This window comes from Geotrypetes seraphini, chromosome 3 (assembly GCF_902459505.1).
Source record: "Geotrypetes seraphini chromosome 3, aGeoSer1.1, whole genome shotgun sequence".
NCBI lineage: Eukaryota > Metazoa > Chordata > Amphibia > Gymnophiona > Dermophiidae > Geotrypetes > Geotrypetes seraphini.
In genome coordinates, this window is record NC_047086.1 from 359,472,006 (window position 1) to 359,498,287 (window position 26,282).

The window sequence follows — 26,282 nt, forward strand, 5'->3', positions numbered from 1 at the left end:
TTACATTTCTCCAGCATGAGCAGTATGCCGGTGTCGGTGCACAGTTTGATGTCACTTCCTAGGCGTGGGTCTTGGAAGTGACGTCAGAAAGAGCACCAATGCTGACACGGGCAGCAACCTTGCGCCGGGGAAGGCAAGGGGTGCATGACAAGGAGAGGAGCCAGGGGGGGGTGGAGGAGCGGATAGGAAGAGGAGGAGTGCCACACCCTTAGGAAGACTGCACCCCTTTACTACACCACTGAGTTTATGGGACTGTTACCTAGTAGAGTCCTGGATGAACTGAAATCCAAGGGAGGATCAGAAAGGAGAGCAGAGGAATTCCTGACTATGAGCAGAGATATGTACTTAATCTAAGCACACTAGGACTGCCAAATAGACCTAATACTGACCTAATACCTAATAATCCTAATAATATTGGGATTATAAACCCATAAGACTAGTATAAATAACCACAGACAGAAATAGTTGCCAAAATACAATATTCCACCTGATGAAATAAAGCATATTAAAGCACCGCACCGAGATGACAGCCGGACGCTCACCTAAATTAGTCGGGAGAAGCGCCTAGCTAAAAGATGATGGGAGAACTCTGAAGGTGGTTTACATACACTATATGCAGGCACTTTTTCTGTATCTAGTGGGCTCACAATCTAAGTTTTGTAGCTGGGGCAATGGAGAAAGTTAAGTAACTTGCCCAGGGTCATGAGTAGTTGCTGGTCCTCCACTCCCTCAAGCAATCTGCAAGTCACATATTTGAACTTTTGTAACTTTTTTCCCCCTCACATAAAAGAATGGAATTTGGAGTGTGGAATTACAAATTGTTTGCTCTAAGATAATTCATTAAAACCTCATTTTTTGTTCCTGGTGACTTTTCCCAGAGATGGTCACATGCAAGTGCTGATTGAAAAGTAGTGAGACTTTTTTTTTTTTTTTTTTAATATATTCAGAATCATATGACTGCACAGGATCTGAACACTTTTTTATTTTTTTCAAAGTAGTGTCCTTCATATCCAATACATTTTTTGCAACATTTCAAAAATGCTTCAAAGACATGCAATAGACTTTTTTGCAACATCACTTTTAGCACTGCGGCATTTTTCACTTCATCATCTGAAGAGAACTTCTTTCCGTACAGTTGTTTTTTCAGGGCTGTAACATTTCAAGAGTTTCATTACTGCTCTTTCCAAATTTACAAAAATGAATCGCACACCTCTGGCGTACTCTCACAGACACATCTTCCTCATCTCCCATGACGAAATATACAAAGTTCCTCCTCTCACTGTGACCCAACAATGAAGACTATGGCAGTCTAACTGCAGGTTCAGAAATGTCAATGTATGAGCTTCACAAGGGCTGACTGAAAAATATTGAGACTGCCTCTGTTTTTCTTCCCAAGAGGTAGACATGGCAATCGGCCATCATATATGCAGTTTCTGATATACAAGTGATACAACTTGGTTGAATGGAAGTGTACTAAATTATTCACCACAATTTTGTGTGATGAGTGGCTTTGATGGTAACTCCAGTAGTTTGTAAATAAAGCCAGTTTTGAGCAGACTTCTAAAGTTTGTGTTTTGGAAATGGCAAATAGCACAGTTACTTACCGTAACAGTTGTTATCCAGGGACAGCAGGCAGATATTCTCAACAGGTGGGTGATGTCACTGACGGAGCCCCACAGCGGACAGCCTCGCAAGCAGACTTGCTTGAAGATCTTTATAAGAGCTTACGAGTGCTGCACCGCGCATGCATGAATGCCTTCCCGCCCGAGTCAGGGCACGCGTCTCCTGTGAGGTACCTCAATTCAGATAGCTAGCTAAGAAGCCAACCAGGGGAGATGGATGGGTTGTGAGAATATCTGCCTGCTGTCCCTGGATAACAACTGTTACGGTAAGTAACTGTGCTTTATCCCAGGTCAAGCAGGCAGCATATTCTCAACAGGTAGGTGACCTCCAAGCTAAGCATAAAGGGATGGAGGGAGAGTTGGCAACTTAAGGAAAGAGATGTTGTAAAACAGACTGGCCAAAATGGCCATCCCTTCTGGAGAAAGTATGCAGACAATAATGATAGGTGAAAGTATGAACCGAGGACCTTGCAGATTTCCTCAATAGGAGTTGATCTGAGGAAAGCTACAGATGCCGCCATAGCTCTAACTCTGTGACCCATGACTCGACCCTGCAGAGGGAGACCAGCCTGAGCGTAGCAGAAAGAAATGCAAGCAGCCATCCAGTTGGATATGGTTTGCTTTGAGACAGGATGCCCTAACTTGTTTGGATCGAAGGAGATGAAAAGTTGTGGGGCTGTTCTATGAGATTGAGTGCGTTGCAAGTAGAAAGCCAAGGCATGTTTACAGTCCAAAGTATGGAGCACCACTTCTCCAGGGTGAGAATGAGGCTTTGGAAACAATACTGGAAGAACAATAGATTGATTAATGTGAAATTCTGAGACAACTTTAGGCAAGAATTTTGGATGAGTACGGAGGACAACTTTGTCATGGTGGAAAACAGTGAAAGGTAACTCACTGACTCTTCGAGCAGACGTGAGGGCAATCAGAAACACCACTTTCCAAGTAAGATACTTGAGATGAGCCTTATCAATTGGTTCAAATGGAGGCTTCATCAATTGAGCCAGAACAACATTGAGATCCCAGATCACCGGAGGTGGTTTGAGCAGTGGATTAACACTGAAAAGTCCTTTCATGAAACGGGAAATCACAGGATGTACAGACAGTGGTTTCCCATCAAGAGGCTGATAGAAAGCAGCAATCACACTGAGATGGACTTGGATAGATGTAGACTGGAGGCCAGATTGTGATAAGTGAAGTAAATAATCTAAAACAAAAGCCAAGGAGGTAGACATTGGCTCCATTTGGCGAGTAGAACACCAAGCAGAAAATCTAGTCCATTTCTGACCATAACACTGCCTAGTGGATGGCTTTCTGGAAGCCACCAAAATGTCCTATACAGATTGAGAAAACTGTAGAGAGTCAGATAGGTTGGAAGGTACCAAGCTGTTAAGTGTAGAGACTGCAGATTGACTCTGAGTAAGCAGAGAGGGAAAAACTGGTAGAAGCAGAGGCTCCCTGGTGCTGAGTTGAAGTAGAAGGGAGTACCACGGTTGTCTGGGCCACTGAGGAGCTATCAGAATCATGGTGGCAGGTTGCGACTTGAGCTTGACAAGAGTCTTGAGAATCAGAGGGAATGGAGGGAAGGCATAGAGAAACTGACCCGTCCAGTCCAGGAGGAAAGCATTTGCCTCGAGATGCTGGGAAGAGTATATCCGGGAGCAGAACTGAGGGGAGATGCAAAGAGGTCTATCTGAGGGGTTCCCCCATTGAGCAAACACCTAACGTAGAGGCGAGGAATTGAGTGTCCATTCGTGAGGTTGTAGAAGACAACTCAATTTGTCTGCCAGGCAGTTGTACTGACCTTGAATGTATACAGCTCTGAGAAAGATGTTTTGATGGATTGCCCAATTCCACAGCTTCAGAGCTTCTTGACAAAGGGAGTGAGATCCCGTACCTCCCTATTTGTTGACATAGTACATGGCGACTTGGTTGTCTGTCTGGCCAAGGACTATGTTGTCATGAAGAAGGTATTGAAAAGCTTTGAGAGCATTGAAAATCGCTCTGAGTTCCAACAGATTTATGTGACAAAGACGGTCTGCGGGAGACCAATGGCCTTGGGTCTAGATGGGCTCCCCATGCATAGGTTGACGAGTCTGTTGTGAGAACCTTCTGATGAGGGAGATTGTAGAACAACAAACCTCTGGAAAGATTGGAAGAGAGCATCCACCAGTGGAGAGACTGTCTCAACAAAGGAGTTACTGTAGTTTGTTGAGAAAGTGGGTCGGTAGCTTGTTGCCACTGAGATGCCAGGAATTTCGATATGTGAAAGGAAAACAACCGGTGAGGGAGGAAGTGAGAACCCTGGATGAGGGAGACAGGAAAGGAGAGGTAAAGGAGGAAAAGGAGGTGGCAGACAGATTAAACATTTTCTTCTCGTCAGTCTTCACAAAAGAGGACACATCCAACGTGCCGAAACCGGAAAAAACCTTCAAGGGGGATCAAGAGGAAAAATTATTATCAATAGAAGTGAGCCTTGAAGACGTACTCAAACAGATAGATTAAAAACTGACAAATCGCCGGGACCAGATGGAATCCACCCGAGAATATTTAAGGATCTCAGAGACGAAATAGCGGAGTTACTACAGAAGATTTGCAACCTATCTTTGAAAACAGGGGCAATCCCGGAGGACAGCGAATGTTACACCTATCTTCAAAAAAGGATCCAGAGGCAACCCGGGGAACTACAGACCAGTGAGCTTAACCTCAGTTCCAGGGAAGATGGTTGAATCATTAATCAAGGACAGCATCAATGAGCATATAGAAAGAAATAGTCTGATGAGAACCAGCCAACATGGTTTCTATAAAGGAAGATCTTGCCAAACGAACCTACTGCAATTCTTCAAACAATTGGACAAAGACGACCCCATAGACATCATATATCTGCCTTCGACAAGGTACCCCATGAGTTCCTGCTAAGGAAACTGTTGAACCACGGAGTGGAAGGGGACGTGCACAGATGGATCTGTAATTGGCTGGCGGACAGGAAGCAGAGGGTAGGAGTAAAGGGACACTACTCTGACTGGGAAGCAGTCATGAGTGGTGTCCCGCAGGGGTCAGTGCTGGGATCACTGCTGTTCAACATATTCATTAATGACCTGGAAGTAGGGGCAAAGTGCGAAGTTATAAAATTTGCGGACGACACAAAACTCTCCAGTAGGGTTAGAACTGTTGAGGAATGTGAAGAACTACAAAGGGACCTGAACAAACTGAGCGAATGGGCTAATAAATGGAAAATGTGCTTCAATGTAGAGAAATGCAAAGTCTTGCACATGGGGAAAGGAAACCCAATGTACAACTAACGATGGGGGGGGGGGGGGGTATTGGGAAAGAGCAACCTAGAAAGGGACTTGGGGGTTTTGGTGGACCAAACAATGAAGCCAAGGGTGCAATGCGCAGCGGCCTCAAAGGCGGCGAACAGAATGTTGCCCATTATCAAAAAAGGAATCACTACCAGAACCAAAGAAGTTATCCTGCCGCTATATCGGGCAATGGTGCGCCCGCATCTGGAATACTGTGTTCAATACTGGTCGCCATACCTTAAGAAGGATATGGCGACACGCGTGAGGGTCCAGAGAAGAGCAACAAAAATGATGAAGGGCATGGAAAACCTTTCATATGTTGAGAGGCTGGAGAAACTGGGACTCTTTTCCCTGGAAAAACAGAGATTTAGAGGGGACATGATAGAAACTTATAAGATCATAAAGGGTATAGAGAAGGGACAGATTCTTTAGACTTGCGGGGGAAACAAAAACGAGAGGGCACTCAAGAAAATTGAAGGGAGACAGATTCAGAACAAATGCTAGGAAGAGGGTGGTGGATACCTGGAATGCACTTCCAGAGGAGGTGGTAGAGCAGAGTATGATTTTGGGTTTCAAAAAGGGGTTGGACAAGTTCCTGAAGGAAAAGGGGATTGAAGGTTATCATTCATAGACAACGGCGCGAAAGACAAAGGCGCGCCCGGACAATTGAGCGCAGCGTGGAGGCGCGCGCCGCTCTAAATTACTGTTTTTAGGGCTCCGACGGGGGGGCGTTGGGGGAACCCCCCAGTTTACTTAATAGACATTGCGCCGGCGTTATGGGGGGTTTCGGGGGTTGTAACCCTCCACATTTTACTGTAAACTTAACTTTTTCCCTAAAAACAGGGAAAAAGTGAAGTTTTCAGTAAAATGTGGGGGGTTACAACCCCCCAAACCCCCCACAACGCCCCCACAACGCGGCGCAATGTCTATTAAGTAAAGTGGGGGGGTTCCCCCCCGTTGGAGCCCTAAAAACAGTAATTTAGAGCGATGTGCGCCTCCGCGCTGCGCTCAATTGTCTGGGCGCGCCTTTGTCCCGGCGCGCTTTTGACCTGACACCAAGGTTATAGTTAGAGGGGTACTATACAGGACAAAATGTTTTAAGTAAAGGATCACTTACAGGTCACGGACCTGGGGGGCCGCCGCGGAAGCGGACTGCTGGGCACAATGGACATATGGTCTGACTCAGCAGAGGCGATGCTTATGTTTTTATGTTCCACTGAGGTATGCGAAGGTGAAGTCTGCCAAAAGGAGTCACAAGGAACTGTAGAAGCCATGTGATCGAGTAGAATCATCATTTGTCTCGCTGAAATTGATGTGAGATGAGACACTTGATGGCAAAGGAGAATGAGAGCATCTTGGCGTGGTCGAGGCAGGAACGCTCTGAGCCGGTCAGTGTCCAGAATGGCCCCAATGAACTGAAGAGACTGAGAAGGGTTCAACTGGGATTTTGGAAAGTTGATTTCGAACCCCAGACATTGGAGGAACATAATAGTCTGTCGGGTCGCTGCAATAACCCCTTGTTGAGAGGGGGCTTGATAGCCAGTCGTCCAGGTATGGAAAAACTTGAAGACCCTGGGTACGGAGAGCTGCAGCCACCACCACCAGACACTATGTGAAGACTCTGGGGGATGAGGCGAGTCCGAAAGGAGGAACTCTGTATTGTAGATGAAGATTCCCCACCCGAAATCTTAAATATTTGCGAGAGGCTGGATGAATCAGAATATGAGTGTAAGCCTCTTTGAGATCCAGAGAGCATAGCCAATCCCCCTAATTCATCAGGGAATACAAAGTTGGTAAAGAAAGCATCCAAAACTTCTTTTTGACTAGAAATTTGTTGAGGGCTCTGAGATCCAGAATGGGTCGCAAGTCCCCCCCCCCCCCGTCTTCTTTGGGACTAGAAAATAATGGGAATAAAAGCCCATGTCCCGTTGGTTCAAGGGAACCTCCTCGACAGCTCGAAGGCGAAGAAGAGCCTGAGCTTCCTGAAGAAGGGGAAGTTGCGACGAATTGGAAGGACACTCTCTTGGAAAGCAATCTGGATCACCTGAAGAAAGTGAAGTGAGTATCCCTCCCGAAGGATGGTGAGAACCCAGAGATCTGAGGTGATCATCTCCCACTGGTGATAAAAATGGTGAAGACAACCTCCTACGGGCAGAAGAGAAGTCTGATGGAGGGAGGCTGGTATGCTCAGACTGGGAATGTCAAAAAGACTGAGCTGGTTTAGCTGCAGCAGGAGTCTGAGCTTTCTGCTGTCTCTGTTGCTGTGGCGGTCGTCCAGGCGGAGGCCTGGAGAAAGCTGGTGTCGTTTTTTGAGGATAACGATGTGGTGGTTGCTTGTATGGCTGAGCAGGAGAAGTCTTAGGCTTCAGCCGAATCACAGAAGCAAAGGAGAGCTCATGTTCAGAGAGGCGCTTTGTAGCAGCTTCAATGGAATCATCAAAAAGTTCATTTTCCTGGCAAGACAAGTATGCTAGACGGTCCTGCAAGTTGAGATCCATATCAATAATGCGGAGCCAAGCGAGGCAATGCATGGCTACTGCAAAAGTAGAAACTCTGGAAGAGAGCTTAAAGGCATCGTATGTGGCTTGCAGCATGAAGAATCGAAGTTGAGACTGAGTTCGAATAATCTATTTGAATTCTGGAAGATACTGTTCCTCAAGAGCCGGATAAAATTTAGGCATTAGTTTGAGGAAGTGATTAAAATAAGCAGTAAAAGTGTAATTGTAATTGAGAATTCTGTTAGCCATCATGGAATTCTGATATAGCCTACGGCCAACTTGTCCATGCTACGGTCCTCCCTGCCTGGAGGGACCGCAGCGTAGAGCTTAGATGGTTGAGCTTTCTTTAATGAAGATTCCACAACCAAGGACTGGTGAGACAATTGAGATTTCTCAAATCCCTTTCAAGGTACGGTGCGATACCTGGATTCCAGCTTAGATGGAATGGCTGTAATGGAATAAGAAGTTTCCATATTCCTGAAGAAAGTTTGCTTTAAGTCAGGAGTCATAGGAAGCCTCAAGATCTGCTTGAGATGAGGCAACTCCATGTCGGCCAAGTACTCAGGAATGTACTTGGAATCAGAGTAGAGATCCAGCTGAAGAGCTTTCCCCATGTCCAAGACAAATCTCGCAAATTAGGCAGACTTTGAGGTATAAGGACCCTCATGAGAAGGAGAGCGAGACTTAGGAGCCACCGAATAGGAAGGAGAAGCCTCTCTGGAATATTGAGAAGGAAGCTCAGAATCCAGCCGCATAGTCACAGAAGAAGCTCCACTACCTATGACAGGAGGAGTCAGAGAGTGCTTGCGCTTAAGAAGCCTCGATGGTGAAGTCCCCAGGGTCCGAAGAACAGAGTGGGTCGAGGCAGGAGGAGAAGGCTCCCTCAGAAGCGTTCTCAATGGAGTCTTCGACCTGGATGGATTTCGAGAAGCAGCCGGTGTGAAAGCTTTGCGAGACCTATGTTTAGGTTTTGAAGAAGTCTCGACAGCCTTTGATAAACAAGGCATAGAAGACTCAATATCCGGAGGAGGAGAGGTCTTCTGCTTGAGAAAAGACTCCTGACTGCGCTTGGAAGCAAGATGCCTTGAATGCCTCGAGCGAGCCTTGATCGAGGTTCAGGAGACTGTGTCCCAGGAGGAGGCGAAGAGTCACTGGATGATAAGCGACGAGACTTCCGAGGCTTGCCTCGACGTGTTTCAACAGGAGGCTCAGGCTGGCTCGTAGGAAGCAGGGTCGAGGCCAGGAGCTGAGCCATGACCAAGGAAATCTGAGTGGTCAGAATGGCTTTCAACATGTCCTTGAACATAGGCACTGAGACAAAAGGATCAGGTCTCGAAGTGCAGCAGTGCGCTCCAAAGAGGGTGACCTCGAGGATGAGTATTCCCTATGTTTGGAGGCATGCTTAACTGGAGGTCTCGAAGAGGCTGGCAGGACCATAGGCACGGCCTGGGATGCCTGACACTGTGGAGGCTTCTTAGGAAGGGTACCTAAAGGAGAAACAGAAGACTTACCTACAGATGAAGACTTAGAAAGGACTGCAGGCGAGGCCTTTGAGACCGAAGTTGTCGAGGTCGAGGCAACCATGGGTGTCGGAAGTCGAGGCCTTGGAAGTCTTGGAGGTCTTGGAAGTCGAGGCCGTCCCTGAAGCCGAGGTCGAGACCCTCTCAGCAGACTGCTCAATAGTGCCAAACAGTTGAAGAATTTTAGCACAGCGTCTGTGAAGGGCTCGAGGTTGAAGGGCAGCACAGCGCGAACAAGTGTCGGGACAATGTTCGGGACCCAGGCAAACAATACACCGACGATGAGGGTCGGTGAGAGAAATTACCTTGCCGCACTGGTTACACTTTTTAAAACCGGTAAGAGGCCGGGACATAGAAAAAATAAAGGCCGACAAAAGAACGAGGTTCAGCGGCCAGGCCTAGGCCGAAAGGCCGCCGGCCAAAAAGAAACAAGAAAAAAACTTTTTTTTTGAAAGAAAAAAGGAAGACACGCGGGCACAGCGACTGAGAAAAATAACAAAGCCGCGGTGCGAGAAGGCAACGAAGAGCTGCAGAGCTGAAGTAAAGAGGACTTCTCAGCTCCGTGGAAAACGCTGAACTGAGGTACCTCACAGGAGATGCGTGCCCTGACTCAGGCGGGAAGGCACTCGCACATGCGCGGTGCAGCACTCGTAAGCTCTTACAAAGATCTTCAAGCAAGTCTGCTTGGGAGGCTGTCCGCTGCGGGGCTCCATCGGTGTCGTCACCCACCTGTTGAGAATATGCTGCCTGCTTGTCCTGGGATAAACATCAGGATCAAGTATGTGTATTTCATATCACATTCATATAATATGCTATGAATGTAAGTGCTATATATCTCTAAGAGGGGTGGAGGGAGAGAATGACAACTTATGGCTGGAATTAGCAGGTAAAATATTAATTAGTAATATTGTTGGTATGATATTGTGGTATAATGTTGCAAGAAATACATAAATTTTAAAGGACACCTAAAAGCGCATTTTTTTCTATTGGTTTTCTCAAATTGAATAACTGAGTTTGGGACTGTAATCTGTATATGATAAATTTTTTATATGGAAAATTTTTTTAACTGTATATATTCATTATGGTTTACTGAGATTTGATTATTTTAATTAGAATTGCTTTTAGAATTATTATGGAGATCTTGATTGCTTAGTATTTTAGAAAAAAAACCCCAAACAAACAAAATTTTTACCTTTTGCTTTTACTCTTTTCTATCCTATTTTTAAATGGAGTTCCTTTCTTGATGAATGTGTATTATATATTGTACACCGCTTGTATCCTTTTTTAGGCTGTTATGCGATATAGAAAGTTTTTAATAAACAAACATATATAATTGCCTATTTGGGAGTGACATGGTGGCAAATTGCCAACTGCCCTGTGTAAGAAGTGCAATCTGTACAGAGTACCAAACAGAGAATGACATGGGGACAAAGTTTGTCCCCATCCCTGCCCCGAAGGCTCCATCTCCATCCCGCCCTCATCCCTGTGGACTCTCTTCATTTGCACAAGCCTTGAACACTTATGATTTTATATTTAAATCTTTTTATTAAAGTATATAAAGGGACAATATTCTGTACAACTGTTTATAAATCACAAATAGAGCCTTCCATTTTGATTTTACTGCAGCCTTTCCAAAGATTCAGCTGCCTATGTTTTTACATCATCTGAAAAGGTAATTGTCTTTCAGACATGGTTGTAGAAGAGCACCTAAACTGTGTGGATGAACAGGAAAATAAGTATCTACTAAATGCTGGAAATGTTCCTTGATGCCAACAATGATGGATGAATCTGTTGCAGTAACAGTGAGATATTTGAGCAGCTGCAGATGGTAGGAGTCTGATTAGTAGACAAGATTCTTGTTGCCCCATCAAAGGCAGTCAAGACACAAATGATGTCATTTAACAGTAGTTCATTTAAATCCAAAAGCAGCTTCTTCATTTTTTTTCTTTAATCATTTAATTCAGTTGCTACTTGTCTATGATATATATGATAATAGTCTCAGGTTTTTAGAGAATGGCACTGGGACAAAGTTTGTCCTGTCCCCGTCTTACAGTTAACCGTGGGTACCCATCCCTGTGTCATTCTCTAGTACCAGATACAACTCTGACCACCTTGTTAGGCCAGCTGGATGGATCACACAGGTCTTATCTGTAATCATTTACTAATATTTTACACAAAAAGTTTGAGTCCTTAAAGATTTGTCATCTCATCAGGTAGAATGTTGTATTTTGCTGATTCATAATGGCAACAGTAGCACACAAAAATGTATGCACATGCATATTTTATAAAGTACAAACATATATTAAAATTCTGCCCTAGTTCTGCAAAATTTTACATCCAGAATGCACGTACACAGATCATATAAAAATAGACGCTATATTACATAAGGACTTATTTCTGCATGTTTTACAAATGGAAAAACAACATATAAAATTACACCCATAAAGTAGAAATACGGCACAAATACCTAAAGAGTAAAACACACAAAAAAATGGAAAAATAGTGAAAAATTCCAGATTTCATAAAAAGGACTGAGTAAGGATGGCTAAGACTTGATATACCTTTTTTTTCTGTGTGATTACAATCAAAATAGTTTACATATTTTAGACAGGTACTTATTTTGTATCCGGGGTAATGAAGTGCTAAGTGACTTGCCCAGAGTCATTAGGAGATGCAGTGGGAATTGAACTCATAACCTCAAGGTGCTGAGACAGCTTCTATAACCATTAGGCTACTCCAATGATGCAAAACTATAAGAAAACATCCAAGTAAAAATAAAAAACAGCTGGGATGCAAAAGGACCAAGCCTGCCTAGTGCTGCACTTATAAAGCAGTTTCAGATGGCTGGTAGATAGAATATTTTAATACATGACGGCAGGATCAAATATTTTTAACTTGGAAAAAAGTATTTGCCTTTGCTTCATTTTGCCTAATTTTACATTCTATCATTTGGTTCATATCAGCTTTTCTTTTTACCATCCAAGAATGAATAGAAGGTACCTTTGCCTAACATAATTCCAGACACCAGTGCTTTCTTATAGGCAAGGTTTTCACTCATTTGCCAATCTTCCCTAGCTGAAAAACGGCTGAAGTGAAAGGCAGGCCACCAGTGTTTCCTGGACTTCCATTCCTTCTTTACCCAGTTACGATGCCTGCTATAATCAAGAAAAAAGAAGAAAAAGATGATAAAACTCAACAAGCCTAAAGTAAAACTGTTGCATTAAAAAATGCAAAAGCTCTTACAATGGCTGCAGCCTGCTTCAATACAGCTAATACTGTATATCATGGATGGCTAAACTTGTCCTCCAAGCACAACTAAAGATACACTGGATCTTCACCAATAAGCAAAACTGGCCACTGCTCCTTTTCTTTATAGAAAGCTGTACTCAGTACAGAGTTCTTGCAGACATATTGGGCCTGTAGAAAACTGGAATTTTTGATAAGTGATACTTTTCATGGGACCAAGCCACGCGGCAACAGCCCCGAAGCCCTTTAAATCTCTTTGGGCTTCGGGGCCGTTACCACACTGCAGCCGCTAGCGCAGCTTTGTAAAACAGGCCCTAAATAACTCCAGTGAAATGTGCGTTTTAACTCAATGAGCAGTAGCAGCCCTGGGGTTGCGGGTTATTGGGCAAAAGCATTATATGGGAGCTCCTCAGAAACTTAATTTTGAAGGCCCATAAAGCAAAGCCAACATTTTTCACTTCTGAATTTCACTTGACACAATCCATCAAAGTGCAATGAAACTATTTTAATACAACACAGAAGTGGAAAACATTACAAAGTGTGTTTCATCAATAGAACACAATGAACATGAGTCATAATAAACTTATTTCATTCAAAGACATTAGTTTTTGGCATAATAGATTTAGGAGGAATGGATTGTCCTCGTTTCCAATTTGTGGGGCAAAAATCTGCCTATATTCATAATTTGAAGAAAAACATTTTTAAATAGTTATTTTTTATTTTACATTCTGAGTTATACTGTAGATTCACCGTTATCGTCAAGACCAGCTCATTTAGAACAAATTCTTTACAGGCCAACCTGATAACTCATGAACTGATAATTAGTATGTTGTTTGAGTGATGAATTTTCTAGAACCATAACGTAATGTTACTTTCTTGTGCTCTCCCTTAAGCAAAGTCCCAAATTAGCTCACTGTAATACTAAAATAGCTCCCAATTCTATTATATGTGTTTCACAAAAAATGCAACAGCTTCTATGTTGAGGCTGTGTCCATACGCATTAAACATTTGCTGTGCATGCCAGACAAAGGAGGAGCTTTGGTCTGCATGATGGTGTAACAAATGGACAAAAGCAGCAGAAAATCCATGCAGTTGTGCAAAGTAGTGCTGCCTGATTCAGAGAAAAATGTATTGATTCAATTCGGCCTATTGAATTGATTTTTTTGTTTCGATTCACTTTTCCTGCCAAATCAGGTGTTTTATTTGAAATGGACTGATGGGCTTATTTTGTAGCCTCTTCACCGGCCCCCCCTCCCCCCCTTGCCCTCTCTAACCCCACACCGGTGCTGTGATGGAAACAAAACAAAAAAGACTTCCTCTCTCTGTTAGGTCCTAGCTCACACTCGCTAACACTGCTCTATCAGGATACACATTTCAAATCTGACATACTGTAATCACAAAATAGAAAATAATTTTTTCTTCTACTTTGTTCTCTGGTCGTTTCTGTGTCTTCTATTAACTTGCTCACCAGGGTCTTAAGAACATAAGAATAGCCTTACTGGGTCAGACCAATAATCCATCAAGCCCAGTATCCCGTTCCCACGATGGCCAATCCAGGTCACCAGTACCTAGCCAAAACCCAAAGAGTAGCAATATTCCATGCAATATTCCTGCTCATTTGACATTTTCTTCTTTCTCTGTGTTCACCATTCAACTTCCATCTCTATACCTTCCCCTTCTACTGCCATATCCAACATTTCTGTTTCTTTACCATTGTCTACCATTTCTCTCTCTCTCCCTGCCTTGTGCCCTGGGTCAAACCTCTCTATACCCCTCCATGTAGCATCTCTCCCTCCCATTATCCTGTGCAACATTTCTTTCTCTCTCCCAATGTATAATCTCTCCCTTCTCCATAAGCAGGATTTCTCCATCAAGTTTCAAGTTTATTAGGATTTGATATACCGCTTATCAAGATTATCTAAGCGGTTTTTACAATCAGGTACTCACCCCTTTCTACCTCTGTTGCATCTATCCCTTCCTCTCTTCCACCCCATGTCCAACAATTCTCTCCTCCCCCACCATTTGAAGCAGCTTTCCATCCCTCCTATTCCCCTGTGCAGCACCTTCTGACCAATTCCCCACCCCACCCCTATTTAGGCCTCCTAAACTAGCAGCACAAGTGGTGGTGACCTGCTGGCTGGTGACCTGTTGGCATGGTGTACAGGCTGCTTGTGGCCTGCCTGCCAGAGCTTCCCTCTGCTGCATCATCAATGATGTCAGTGAAATAGCAGAGGGAAGGCCCCAACGGGGCAGGCCAGGAGCAGCCTGTTCACCACATTGCCTCTGCCTGTCAGCCACTGCTGCTTTAGGAGACCAGTACAGTACATATGTCAGGAGACTCAGGACTTACTGAATTGATGAGTCTGATTTTTTTAGAACATGAATTGATTCACTGAAGTGAATTGTGCAGCACTAGTGCAAAGAAGGCTGCAATTCTAGCAGGGTTCCCAAACTTTGCTGCCAGAAGGAAAATTGTAATAGGTCAAAGGCAAGGGAAAGGATAGGGGTCATGGGGAGAGGGAAGAGGGAAAAAAAGGAAAGATGCAGAAAACCATGATGGAGCAAGAGTGTGGGGGTGGCAATCACTCTCTCCATGAAATCTGCTCAGTCAGCCCTCTCCTCACTTCTTTCAAGATACACATATCAGCTCTTACACAACCTCCCCCCCCCCATCATGAAGTCACTACATATACCCACGTACTTTCTACAGAAGGGTGGAAAAATACATTAAGGGTTAAAAGCTTGTGAGAAGTAAAATCAAGAAACTGGAAAGAATGTAACAAGTATGTGTTGAGCTGTAAAAAGAGAAAGTGAAAGGCCAGTTTTCATACTTGCATTTTGTACCCTTGAGAAGTTTTGGCAAACAGATAAGCTACAAAGAAGATAACCAGGAATCAAACAGGTTTCTCATTCCTCTGGAATGCTCCAATTAATTTGTAAAAAGAGCTGTGTCAACTCCTTTTGTTGTTCCTTTGTTTCAAATATATATTTAAACCAGCCCTGAATACTGTGTAGTCAGAGACAATACAGAAGATTTTATCATGTTCTCTTGGATTGCCAGCAGCCTAATAAAGACTAACACTAGATCTGATATGCTTCACATCACTAACTTCTCAGATTAACACTAAGTAAGATGGATTCTCATGATTGTAAAACAGAATTTACAACATGAATATTTGATGAATATTTGTTATACATAGTAACATAGTAGATGACGAATGGTCCATCCGGTCTGCCCAACCTGATTCAATTTAAATTTTTTAATTTTTTTCTTCTTAGCTATTTCTGGGCAAGAATCCAAAGCTCTATCCGGTACTGTGCTTGGGTTCCTACTGCCGAAATCTCGGTTAAAACCTACTCCAGCCCATCTGCACTCTCCCAGCCATTGAAGCCCTCCCTAGCCCATCCTCCACCAAATGGCCATATACAGACACAGACCGTGCAAGTCTGCCCAGTACTGGCCTTAGTTCAATTTTTAATATTATTTTCTGATTCTATATCCTCTGTGTTCATCCCACGCTTCTTTGAACTCAGTCACAGTTTTACTCTCCACCACCTCTCTCGGGAGCGCATTCCAGGCATCCACCACCCTCTCCGTAAAGTAGAATTTCCTAACATTGCCTTTGAATCTATCACCCCTCAGCCTCAAATTATGTCCTCTGGTTTTACCATTTTCCTTTCTCTGGAAAAGATTATGTTCTACGTTAATACCCTTCAAGTATTTGAACGTCTGAATCATATCTCCCCTGTCTCTCCTTTCCTCTAGGGTATACATATTCAGGGATTCCAGTCTCTCCTCATACGTCTCCTATCATTTTCGTCGCCCTCCTCTGGACTGCTTCAAGTCTTCTTATATCCTTCGCCAGATATGGTCTCCAAAACTGAACACAATACTCTAAGTGGGGCCTTACCAATGACCTGTACAGGGGCATCAACACCTTCTTTCTTCTACTGGCTATGCCTCTCTTTATACAGCCCAGCATCCTTCTGGCAGCAGCCACTGCCTTGTCGCACTGTTTTTTCACCTTTAGATCTTCGGACACTATCACCCCAAGGTCCCTCTCCCCGTCTGTGCATATCAGCTTCTCTCCTCCTAGCATATATGGTTCCTTACAATTATTAATCCCCAAATGCATTACTCTGCATTTCTTTGCATTGAATTTTAGTTGCCAGGAATTAGACCATTCCTCTAACTTTTGCAGATCCTTTTTCATATTTTCCACTCCCTCTTTGGTGTCTACTCTGTTACAAATCTTGGTATCATCTGCAAAAAGGCACACTTTTCCTTTTAACCCTTCAGCAATGTCACTCACAAACATATTGAACAGGATTGGCCCCAGCACCGAATCCTGAAGGACTCCACTACTCACCTTTCCTTCCTCCGAGCGACTTCCATTAACCACCACCCTATGGCGTCTGTCCGACAGCCAGTTTCTAACCCAGTTCACCACTTTGGGTCCTAACTTCAGCCCTTCAAGTTTGTTCAACAGCCTCCTATGAGGAACTGTATCAAAGGCTTTGCTGAAATCTAAGTAAATTACATCTAGCATATGTCCTCGATCCAGCTCTCTGGTCACCCAATCAAAAAATTCAATCAGGTTCATTTGGCACGATTTACCTTTTGTAAAGCCAAGTTGCCTCGGATCCTGTAACCCATTAGATTCAAGTAAGTACACTATCCTTTCTTTCAGCAACACTTCCATTATTTTTCCAACAACTGAAGTGAGACTCACCGTCCTGTAGTTTCCTGCTTAATCCCTGTGACCACTTTTATGAATAGGGTCCACATCCGCTCTCCTCCAATCCCCAGGAATCACTCCCGTCTCCAAAGATTTGTTGAACAAGTCTTTAATAGGACTCGCCAGAACCTCTCTGAGCTCCCTTAGTATCCTGGGATGGATCCCGTCTGGTCCCATTGCTTTGTCCACCTTCAGTTTTTCAAGTTGCTTATAAACACTCTCCTCCGTGAACAGCGCAGAATCTACTCCATTTTCTCGTGTAACTTTGCCAGACAATCTCAGTCCTTCTCCAGGATTTTCTTCTGTGAACACAGAACAGAAGTATTTGTTTACCACATTTGCTTTTGAGATGGTCAACTTTGCAAGAACACCCATATCAACATAAGAACGTAAGAATTGCCACTGCTAGGTCAGACCAGTGGTTCATCATGCCCAGCAGTCCGCTCATGCGGCGGCCCTCTGGTCAAAGACCAGCATCCTAACCAAGACTAGCCCTACCAGCGCACGTTCTTGTTCAGCAGGAACTTGTCTAACTTTGTCTTGAATCCCTGAAGGGTGTTTTCCCCTATAACAGCCTCCAGAAGAGCGTTCCAGCTTTCTACCACTCTCTGGGTGAAGAAAAACTTCCTTACGTTTGTACAGAATCTATCCCCTTTCAACTTTAGAGTGCCCTCTCGTTCTCCCTTCCTTGGAGAGGGTGAACAACCTGTCCTTATCTACTAAATCTATCCCCTTCAGTACCTTGAATATTTCGATCATGTCCCCTCTCAATCTCCTCTGTTCAAGGGAGAAGAGGCCCAGTTTCTCTAATCTTTTGCTGTACGGCAGCTCCTCCAACCCCTTAACCATCTTAGTCGCTCTTCTCTGGACCCTTTCGAGTAGTACCGTGTCCTTCTTCATGTATGGCGACCAGTGCTGGACGCAGTACTCCAGATGAGGGCGCACCATGGCCCAGTACAGCGGCATGATAACCTTCTCTGATCTGTTCGTGATCCCCTTCTTTATCATTCCTAGCATTCTGTTTGCCCTTTTTGCCGCCGCCGCACATTGCGTGAACGGCTTCATCGACTTGTCGATTAGAACTCCCAAGTCTCTCCAAGTACCGCCCCGGACATCCTGTATTCGTGCATGAGATTTTTGTTACCAACATGCATCATTTTACACTTATCCACGTTGAACCTCATCTGCCATGTCGATGCCCATTCCTCGAGCCTGATTATGTCACGTTGTAGATCTTCGCAATCCCCCTGCGTCTTCACTACTCTGAATAACTTTGTGTCATCCGCAAATTTAATCATCTCGCTCGTCATACCAATGTCCAAATCGTTTATAAAGATGTTAAAGAGCACGGGTCCAAGCACCGAGCCCTGCGGCACCCCACTGGTGATTCTCTTCCAGTCCGAGTATTGTCCATTTACCCCCACTCTCTGTTTCCTATGCTCCAGCCAGTTTTTAATCCAAGTAGTATTTCACCCTTGATTCCATGGCTAGCAATTTTCCGAAGTAGTCATTTGTGCGGAACCTTGTCGACCGCCTTCTGAAAATCCAGATATACAATGTTGACCGGATCGCCCTTGTCTAGCTGTCTGTTTACTCCCTCAAAGAAGTGCAGCAAGTTCGTCAAACACAATCTACGATAGTGCTGCCCGATTCGCCAATTCACTTCTGAATCGATTCGTTGACTGATTCAGACCTCCTAAAGCAGCAGAAGCAGTGGCTGGCCTTGAAGAAGCAGCATTCTGAATGGGCTGCCCCGCCAGGGCTTCCTTCTGCCATGTCATCAGTGACCTAATGATGCGGCAGAGGGAAGCCCTGGAGGGGTACACCGCAATCAGCCTGTCCACAGCGCTGCCTCTTAAAGGCCAGCCACCGCTGCTTTGGGAGGCCCAGAGGTACGTCAGGTTTCACAGTGGGAGGGTCGGTGGGGTGCTGCTCCACCGGAGGATGGAAAGGAGGAATGGAAAGCTGCTCTATGGGGGTGTGGGAGAGGAAAGCTGCTACACATGGGGGGGGGGGAAGAGGAAGAATTGTTGGGATAGAGAAGAGGAAGAGATGAAATAGAGGTAGAAAGGGGTGAAGGAGAAATCCTGCATATGATGGAGAATGAGACTTGCATGAGAAGAGAGAGGGAGAAATGTTGGACATAGGGTGGAGGACAGGGAGAGAGAAAGAAATGTTGCACATGATAATGGAGGGGAGGAAGGGAAAGATGCTGAATGGAGGGGAATAGAGGTGTTTGATCCTGGACACAAAGCTGAGGAAGCTGCTTTAACTACTAGTCTACTTCTCCATTACAGAGTACAAGATGATACTGCCCTGACTCCCTCCCCCTCAAAAAAGAGAAACCCCCCCCCCCCATACAAAAACCAGAATAAAAACCTGGTAGTCTATATCCTGAATTGATTCTAGGCAGGCCAGATCTTCTATTTAGCATCTAATACTCCTGGTTGAATTCCACACAACTGCAAAACACAGAATTTGAGCAGAATTGCAGTGTCACACAGAATTCCCTCTTTACCACGCAGAATCTTGGACAGAATTATTGGCAGGTGCATAGCAAGGATAGTAGCCCCCCATCCTTCCATGCCACACTCCTGCCTTCCCTTTCCCCCCCCCCCCGTACCCCTTTAAATCTTTGCCAGTGCAAGCAACTTCTCCAGCCTGCTGCTCATGCTGGCTTTCCTTCTGACATCACTTCCTTGCCCTTCAACCAGGAAGTGATTTCAGAGGAGAGCCAAGCCGGAGAAGTTGCTCAAGCTGATGAAGATTAAAAGAGGGATGGGAGGAAGGTACAAACATGGCAAAGGGGGGTGGAGAGGTACCAACACCCCCCATCAAGACAGCATCAGAGGCGGTCTGCCCCCTACTGGCTATCAGGTTGCAATATCTGCAGTGATTCTCACACATTGTCTGCTGCTAACCAGAAAGTCTCTCTGCGGCAGAGGGGAGGTTTCCGAGTTAGCAGCAGCCAGCATGTGAGAATCACTGCCGATACCATGATCCGATGAAGCAAGCCTTATTAGGAAGGGTATAGGGTTGAGAGAGGAAGGAAAGTTGTTGGTACAGGGAAGAAAAAGGGGAGGGGTGAGAGGAAGGAAAGATGCTGGACGGAGACATTCATGGTGAGGAGAGCGTGTGAAATGTTGCATATAGATAATGGAGAAGAGGAAGGGAGAGGAGGATAGAGAGGTTTGACCCAGGGCATAAGGTCAGGGTACAGAGAGATAGTGGACAGTGGAAAAGAAACAGAAGTGTTGGATATGGAAGAGAAAGTGACAGAATGCTGAATGGGAAGAGGGATGCAAGGGAGGGAGAGAGGTGTTGGATAAGGAGGTGGATAAGAGAGAGAAACAGATATACAGGAGGTGAAGGGGAGAAGGAGAGAGAAATTTGATCCAGGAGCAGTGATGAAAGATATCTGGCAATGGGAGTGAGGGAAGAGAATAGGAGTGCAGGAGGGAAGCTAGAGATTTCATGCTATGAGGGTGGGGAAGGAAGGAAGAGGGATCAGATGCTGGGCTATAAGGGTGGAGGAAGGAAGACACTGAGAATGGTAGAACCTTGATGGGGAGGAGAGGGTGGCAAGGAAATGGATGAGAGGCTAGATATAACAGATAGTAAAAATATGGTAATGTGGGGTACATTGAAGTTGAAAGGGAATGGAGGGCTGAGGAAGGAATGAGATGGGGAATGGGATAGAAGATGGAAATTTGATAGATAGCTGAAAAGTGAGAAAGAGGAGAAGGGTAAGAAAAAGGCAGAAAAAAAGCTAAAAAGGAATGATCAATATATGAGAGGCAGGTGTAGTGAGGGGAACAGATAGGAGATAGTAGAAAAGACAAATGGATAGCAGCCACTTGAAGGAGAATTAGCAGACAACAGGAAAACAGAAAAAAGAAATTGGAACCAACATAATGGAAAAATAAAAACCAGACAACAAAGGTAGAAGAAAAAACATTAATGTTTTAAATGAAATATGGATAATTAGCAAAAATATTGTTTAAATTTTGACAAATAAATGCAGAATTTGCTAATTTTGTGCACAGAATGTTTAATTTTTCTGCACAGAATTCCGCCAGGAGTAATCTAAGCCAGTGTCTCTCAAACTGTTTTTTAGCTCAGCACACTAAATCGAGCAAATGTTTTTCACAGCATATTATAACTGAAATTATAAAATTGCAAAACCAACAAAAAATTAAATTTGAGAGTTTTTTATTTAAAGTTCTTTAAACTATGTATGGGTAATTGTATCAAACGGTGAAACTAAAGTAGATAGAATAGAATTGAAAATCAAATCGATGGATATGCTTGTTTTTGAGTGCAAATTAACTCAAACGCGGCTCGATATTCAACAAGCAAACACGCATTTCATCATCCTTCATCTGCAGTTGTTCTCTTTTTTTCGATTTAGTCAGAGCTGAAAATCCAGTTTGCAAAGATAAGATGATCCAAATGGTAAAGCTTCGATTGCTTTGTTGCTTAAATTAGGATAACTACTGCATAAAAAATAAAACTAAAATAACTTGCCGTTAGTTTTCAAGGACCAATTACGTCAAAGAATGATGCTTGTCTAGGCGGTTGTATCCTTACACATAGAGACACTCATAACATTGATAGACACTTGCATACGCAATGCATCTATTTAGTATATACTTATGAAAGGAATTTTTAAAGATAAATAAAATTCTGGAATCTCTCATAGCACACCCGGAATCTCTTTAGGGCACACAGTTTTAGAGAGACTGATCTAGCATTTACTGGGGTTTTGCCATATTTTCATCTGAAGTTTCTGCAAAACCTGGGAAACAGATAGGGCACTCCCCTTCAATTTCAGTGAATTTTAGGATAAAGTAATGTTTAAGCCCTATCAAAGAGAGAAGCCATTGGAAAGCTTTGTTTCAATACCAGTTAGGAGGGGTCCTTCAGAACTGGATCCATAAGGAACTCTGCTTCCAAGGTTAATACCGGTGATAGCAGGACACTATATACCAATGTAACCTCATGCAAATCAGAGAGACTAGTACACTGTCATCTGGTAATACACAGCCCATCACTGCATCTACAAAAGGATCTTATTCTTGTCCAAATCATTGTTAAGAGCTTATGAATTTGTTGCAGTATTAAAGGTCCTCGAGTGGACATTGATGAGTGAGAATTGGCAATGTGACTCGTGAAAGGGAATCTGCTGGTAGAGAATTATCAGGTCTAGAATCACCTTTAGGAGCAACCTCATGAACCCAAGCGATGAATGAATGGTTTGTATTTAAGATATTTGTGCTAATGCTCGTGATGGATTTGTCAGCAGGGATTACGTCTAACGGCAGCTTGGGTAAAATTCCCGATTTGTTACTGAGGGTGCTAGAGCCTTTAAGAAAGCCTTCTTGCTTTTACCACATTACAACAGTCGTTCCTATCACTTCCTTAGTATCAGAGGCTTTGCAAATTCTAACGGCTATTATGGAAACAGTGGAATATTGGATGAAAGATTTTTAAACTAAAACTTAATACAGAGAAAACAAAATTTTTCTTGGCCTCTCAACAAAATTCAAGAAGACAAATTAATACTGAATGGAATTAATCATCCTATTATACCCGAAATTAAAATTCTGGGTGTTCTTCTAGACTGCAATTTGACTCTAGATGCTCAAATGAATGCTGTGGTTAAGAAAGGCTACTTCATGCTTTGGAAGCTTAGGATAATCGGAGCATATTTTGATTTTCCTGCATTTAGACTTCTTGTTCAGTCCTTGATTCTGAGTTTGTTGGACTATTGTATTATTATTTTTTTAGCCTCTCATAAAAGGAATATTAAAAAAAACTACAGCTTATCCATAATACGGCTGTTTGCCTGATTTTTAAGTTGAAAGAGTATGTGACAAAGTACTATCAGATGTTGCACTGGCTTCCCGTCGAGGCACAGATACTCTTTAAATTGGGATGCTTCTGTTTTAAAATGTTGGCGGGCCTTGTACCAAATTATTTCATTGATCAATTCCTTTTCACCAATAGAAAAATTAGCCCTACACAAGCTTACAACATTTGCATTTCCTTCAGTTAAAGGTTACATCTATAAGCGCTTTTTAAAAATAATTTTAGCCTACCAGGTTGCGTTGCGTTATGGGAAAATAATTTTGGTAAACTAATACAGGATTCTAGTTCTTATCAGGTTTTTAGAAAAGTACTGAAGACTTATTTGTTTGATAAATTTTATAAATGAGTTTATAATCTGTTATGCTTGTATAATTTTCTTATATTGTAAACCGCTTTGAACTGAAAGGTACAGCAGTATATAAGTGTATTTTTATGTTTATGTTATGTTACCACACTTTTGTTTTATTAAGAACCTGCACTACTCATCTGAAGCAGGTGGAGGTAGACTAGATGCACCACTACTGTGCTAAGGCTCTTTCAAATGCTGTTTTTGAGCTCAGGGGATTATATGTCTGGCAATTTTTTATGGCCTGCGAGTACCTTAAGTAGGCCTATAGGAAAAAAAAAAACTTCAGATCAATTAACAGAATCACCCCCACTAGCCCATCAGGATTTGGCGTATTCGGCATGTCAACTGTGGAACCTTAGCCACTGAAAAAATGTGTAATCTCATAACAAAATACACATTAAGCTGTGCAATACAGATGAATAAGACTGGGGATGTGGTGGCTCCTGCCACCTCGGGATCACTATTTAAAAATTATTGTTAAGTGTGCAATAATCACTTGGAACTTGAGAGTCCAGATAGTCATCAATTGGTGATGCCACTGTGTATGAAGAATACAAAGTTGGAGGATTTCTAGGTTACAGTGTCTGCACTGCACATAGCCATGGATTCATCCACGTTTCCATTCTGGAAATATATATATATATTTAAGTAAGTATTTATAGACTACTTAAAGCCTAAGCAGTTTATATTCAGGTACTCAAGTATTTCTCCCTATCTGTCTCAATGGGCTCAAAATCTGATTAATGTACCTGAGGCAATGAAGTGTTAAGTGATTTGCCCAGGGTCGAAAGGAGCAGCGCTGGGCTTGAACCTGCAACTTCAGGGTGCTGAGGCTGCAGCCCTAACCACTAGGCCACTCCTCCACTCCATCCAACTTATTACACCAGTATTCTTCATTTCAAGGCCCAGAGGTCAATGGCGGCCTCCACTGTCCTAAGCATGGCTTCCTGACCAAACACATTCTCCTCCTTACTGAGACTTAGGGCTTCTTTATCGCACGCAACTTTTTAGTGCGCGCTAACCCCCGTGCTTGCCAAAAAACTACTGCCTGCTCAAGAGGCGGTAGCGGCTAGCGTGAGCTATTATGCAATTTCTATGAGAAACTGAGCTAAACTTACAGTGGGGTGATCAAGAGCACAAGGTAGCTCTATGGTCTGGAGACACACTTATATAGAAGAGCCAAATTCATAATGGCACATGTCTAATGGCAGGAAATGCTTTTGGCAGCCCTCCCTCACAGGACACAGAACCAAGGGATTTAGCTTGGGATACAGTTTTCCTTCCAACTTTCTTTACTCTGGGCCCTTACTCTCTGCAAACCTGTCCAGTGTTTCAAGGGAGGAAACGGGGAGGTGGTAAGATGTACTGTGACTTTATCCATGCAATAAATACTTACCCCTTAAGGGCTTTTTTCATTTGTTTTGCTAGACAGTTCCATGCAGTTTTATTCTTTCTCCAGCCAGAAAAATCCAGAAGAGAGAAAATAACTTGCAGAGCCAGTTTATGGTGCTCCTTTTTATCTTAAATGAGAATGGAAAAAAAATTAAATAGTGGTAGAATGTAGTCAAAAAGAACTGCACTTTCCAGACATGGATCACTACCAAATAAACAAATCAAAAGGGGAGCTGCCCGGTGAAGTGACTGGGAGCATGGAAGGAAGTAAAAGAAAGGGGTTTCTCACTACATATGCACAGCCTCTCCAAGTTCAGGTTGATGAGATATTCCATATTTTACTATGTACTGAATTTATGCTGAGTATAACATTTGTTTATACTGTAGTTCTTGTACATCAATACTAGTAACTGAGTCATCACAAGAAAAGCAGATTATACAAACTGAAAAATAGATCTATTCATAATGGCAAAGCTAGTTCTTTAACAGCAGTGGTCTCAAACTCGTGGCCCGGGGGCCACATGCGGCCCACAAGGTACTATTTTGAGGCCCTCAGTGTGTTTATCATAATCACAAAAGTAAAATAAAACAGTTTCTTGATCATATATCTTTAGCTATAAATTACAATATTATTATTAAGACTTAGCCAAAAGGAAAGATTTATAAACTATAAAGAGTTTTACCTCATGCAGAATTGTCATTTCTTTAATAAGACATTAACTATTTTTTTCTGAGGCCCTCCAAGTACCTACAAATCCAAAATGTGGCCCTGCAAAGGGTTTGAGTTTGAGACCACTGCTCAATAGCAATTCACAGGTACATAAAAACCAGCATTAAGATGGCTGCTCGTGCATCAGAAACAGAACAGTGAGGACTGAGAGGAAAGGCAAAATTACTCCATACAGTAGTGCAACGTGTGCTGGCTAAACAAAGCTAACTTTCTTGTCTGGCAAAGCAAGAAATTCAGAGCTGCCAAGCATAAGTGACATTTTCAGGATCATAGCTTATACCAAAAGGCAGTGCTCACAGGAAGAAACCCCTACTTCCAGCACAACAGTGACTCCTATGGTCCAAATTCAGGATTCGCATAGGCCAGGTTCTTGAGTAGAGAAAAATCCTACACAGATGTGAACGAAGATTCACCACACCACAGCATCATTAGGGGCAGGTTCTAATGAACTTAGAAATCCAAAAGAAGGATACCATAAGAATAGCCTTACTGGGTCAGACTAATGGTCCATCAAGCCCAGTAGCCTGTTCTCATGGTGGCCAATCCATGTCACTAATATCTGGCCAAAACCCAAGGAGTAGCAATATTTATGCTACCGATTCAGGGCAAGCAGTGGCTTCCCCCATTTTCCCTCAATAGCATTTAAGTGCTCAGTATAAAAGGTGTTGGGGTGGGGGAGGATACTAGAAGTAAGATGCAATGATTGCCAGCAGTAAACTAAAGGCTCTTATAAACTTCAACATCTCTTATACAAGGTTAGGGTTTAGAAAGTCATATACAGATGTAACCAAATGGATAGGTTCAAACTCTGAAAAGAAGCTCCTCTTTTGGATTGGTTACATGCCAACAAGCCCAGATTTACCACTAGGCAGCTACATAGGACCAAAAGAGCACTTTAATCTGAGGGTAGGAGGCACCAAGGGTGATGGTGCCCCCTGTGTGCCCAACTCTTCGAACTCCCCATATCTCTTTATATCTTTGCCAGCAGCTTCTCCAGCCTGCTGCTCACACCG

At 43.3% G+C, this 26,282-nt stretch overlaps 1 protein-coding gene across 2 annotated transcripts in view; it reads right to left on the reverse strand.

Annotated features, from left to right (window-relative positions):
* The window catches only part of TAF1A (TATA-box binding protein associated factor, RNA polymerase I subunit A), a 69,481-nt gene that overhangs the window by 679 nt on the left and 42,520 nt on the right, over positions 1–26,282 (reverse strand). For both annotated transcript variants that reach the window (XM_033939106.1, XM_033939104.1), the window contains 2 exons: positions 24,544–24,667; positions 11,943–12,097 (listed from right to left, as the gene is read on the reverse strand). In XM_033939106.1, the coding sequence (XP_033794997.1) occupies positions 11,943–12,097; positions 24,544–24,667 (279 nt within the window). The remainder of the gene's footprint in view (positions 1–11,942; positions 12,098–24,543; positions 24,668–26,282) is intronic.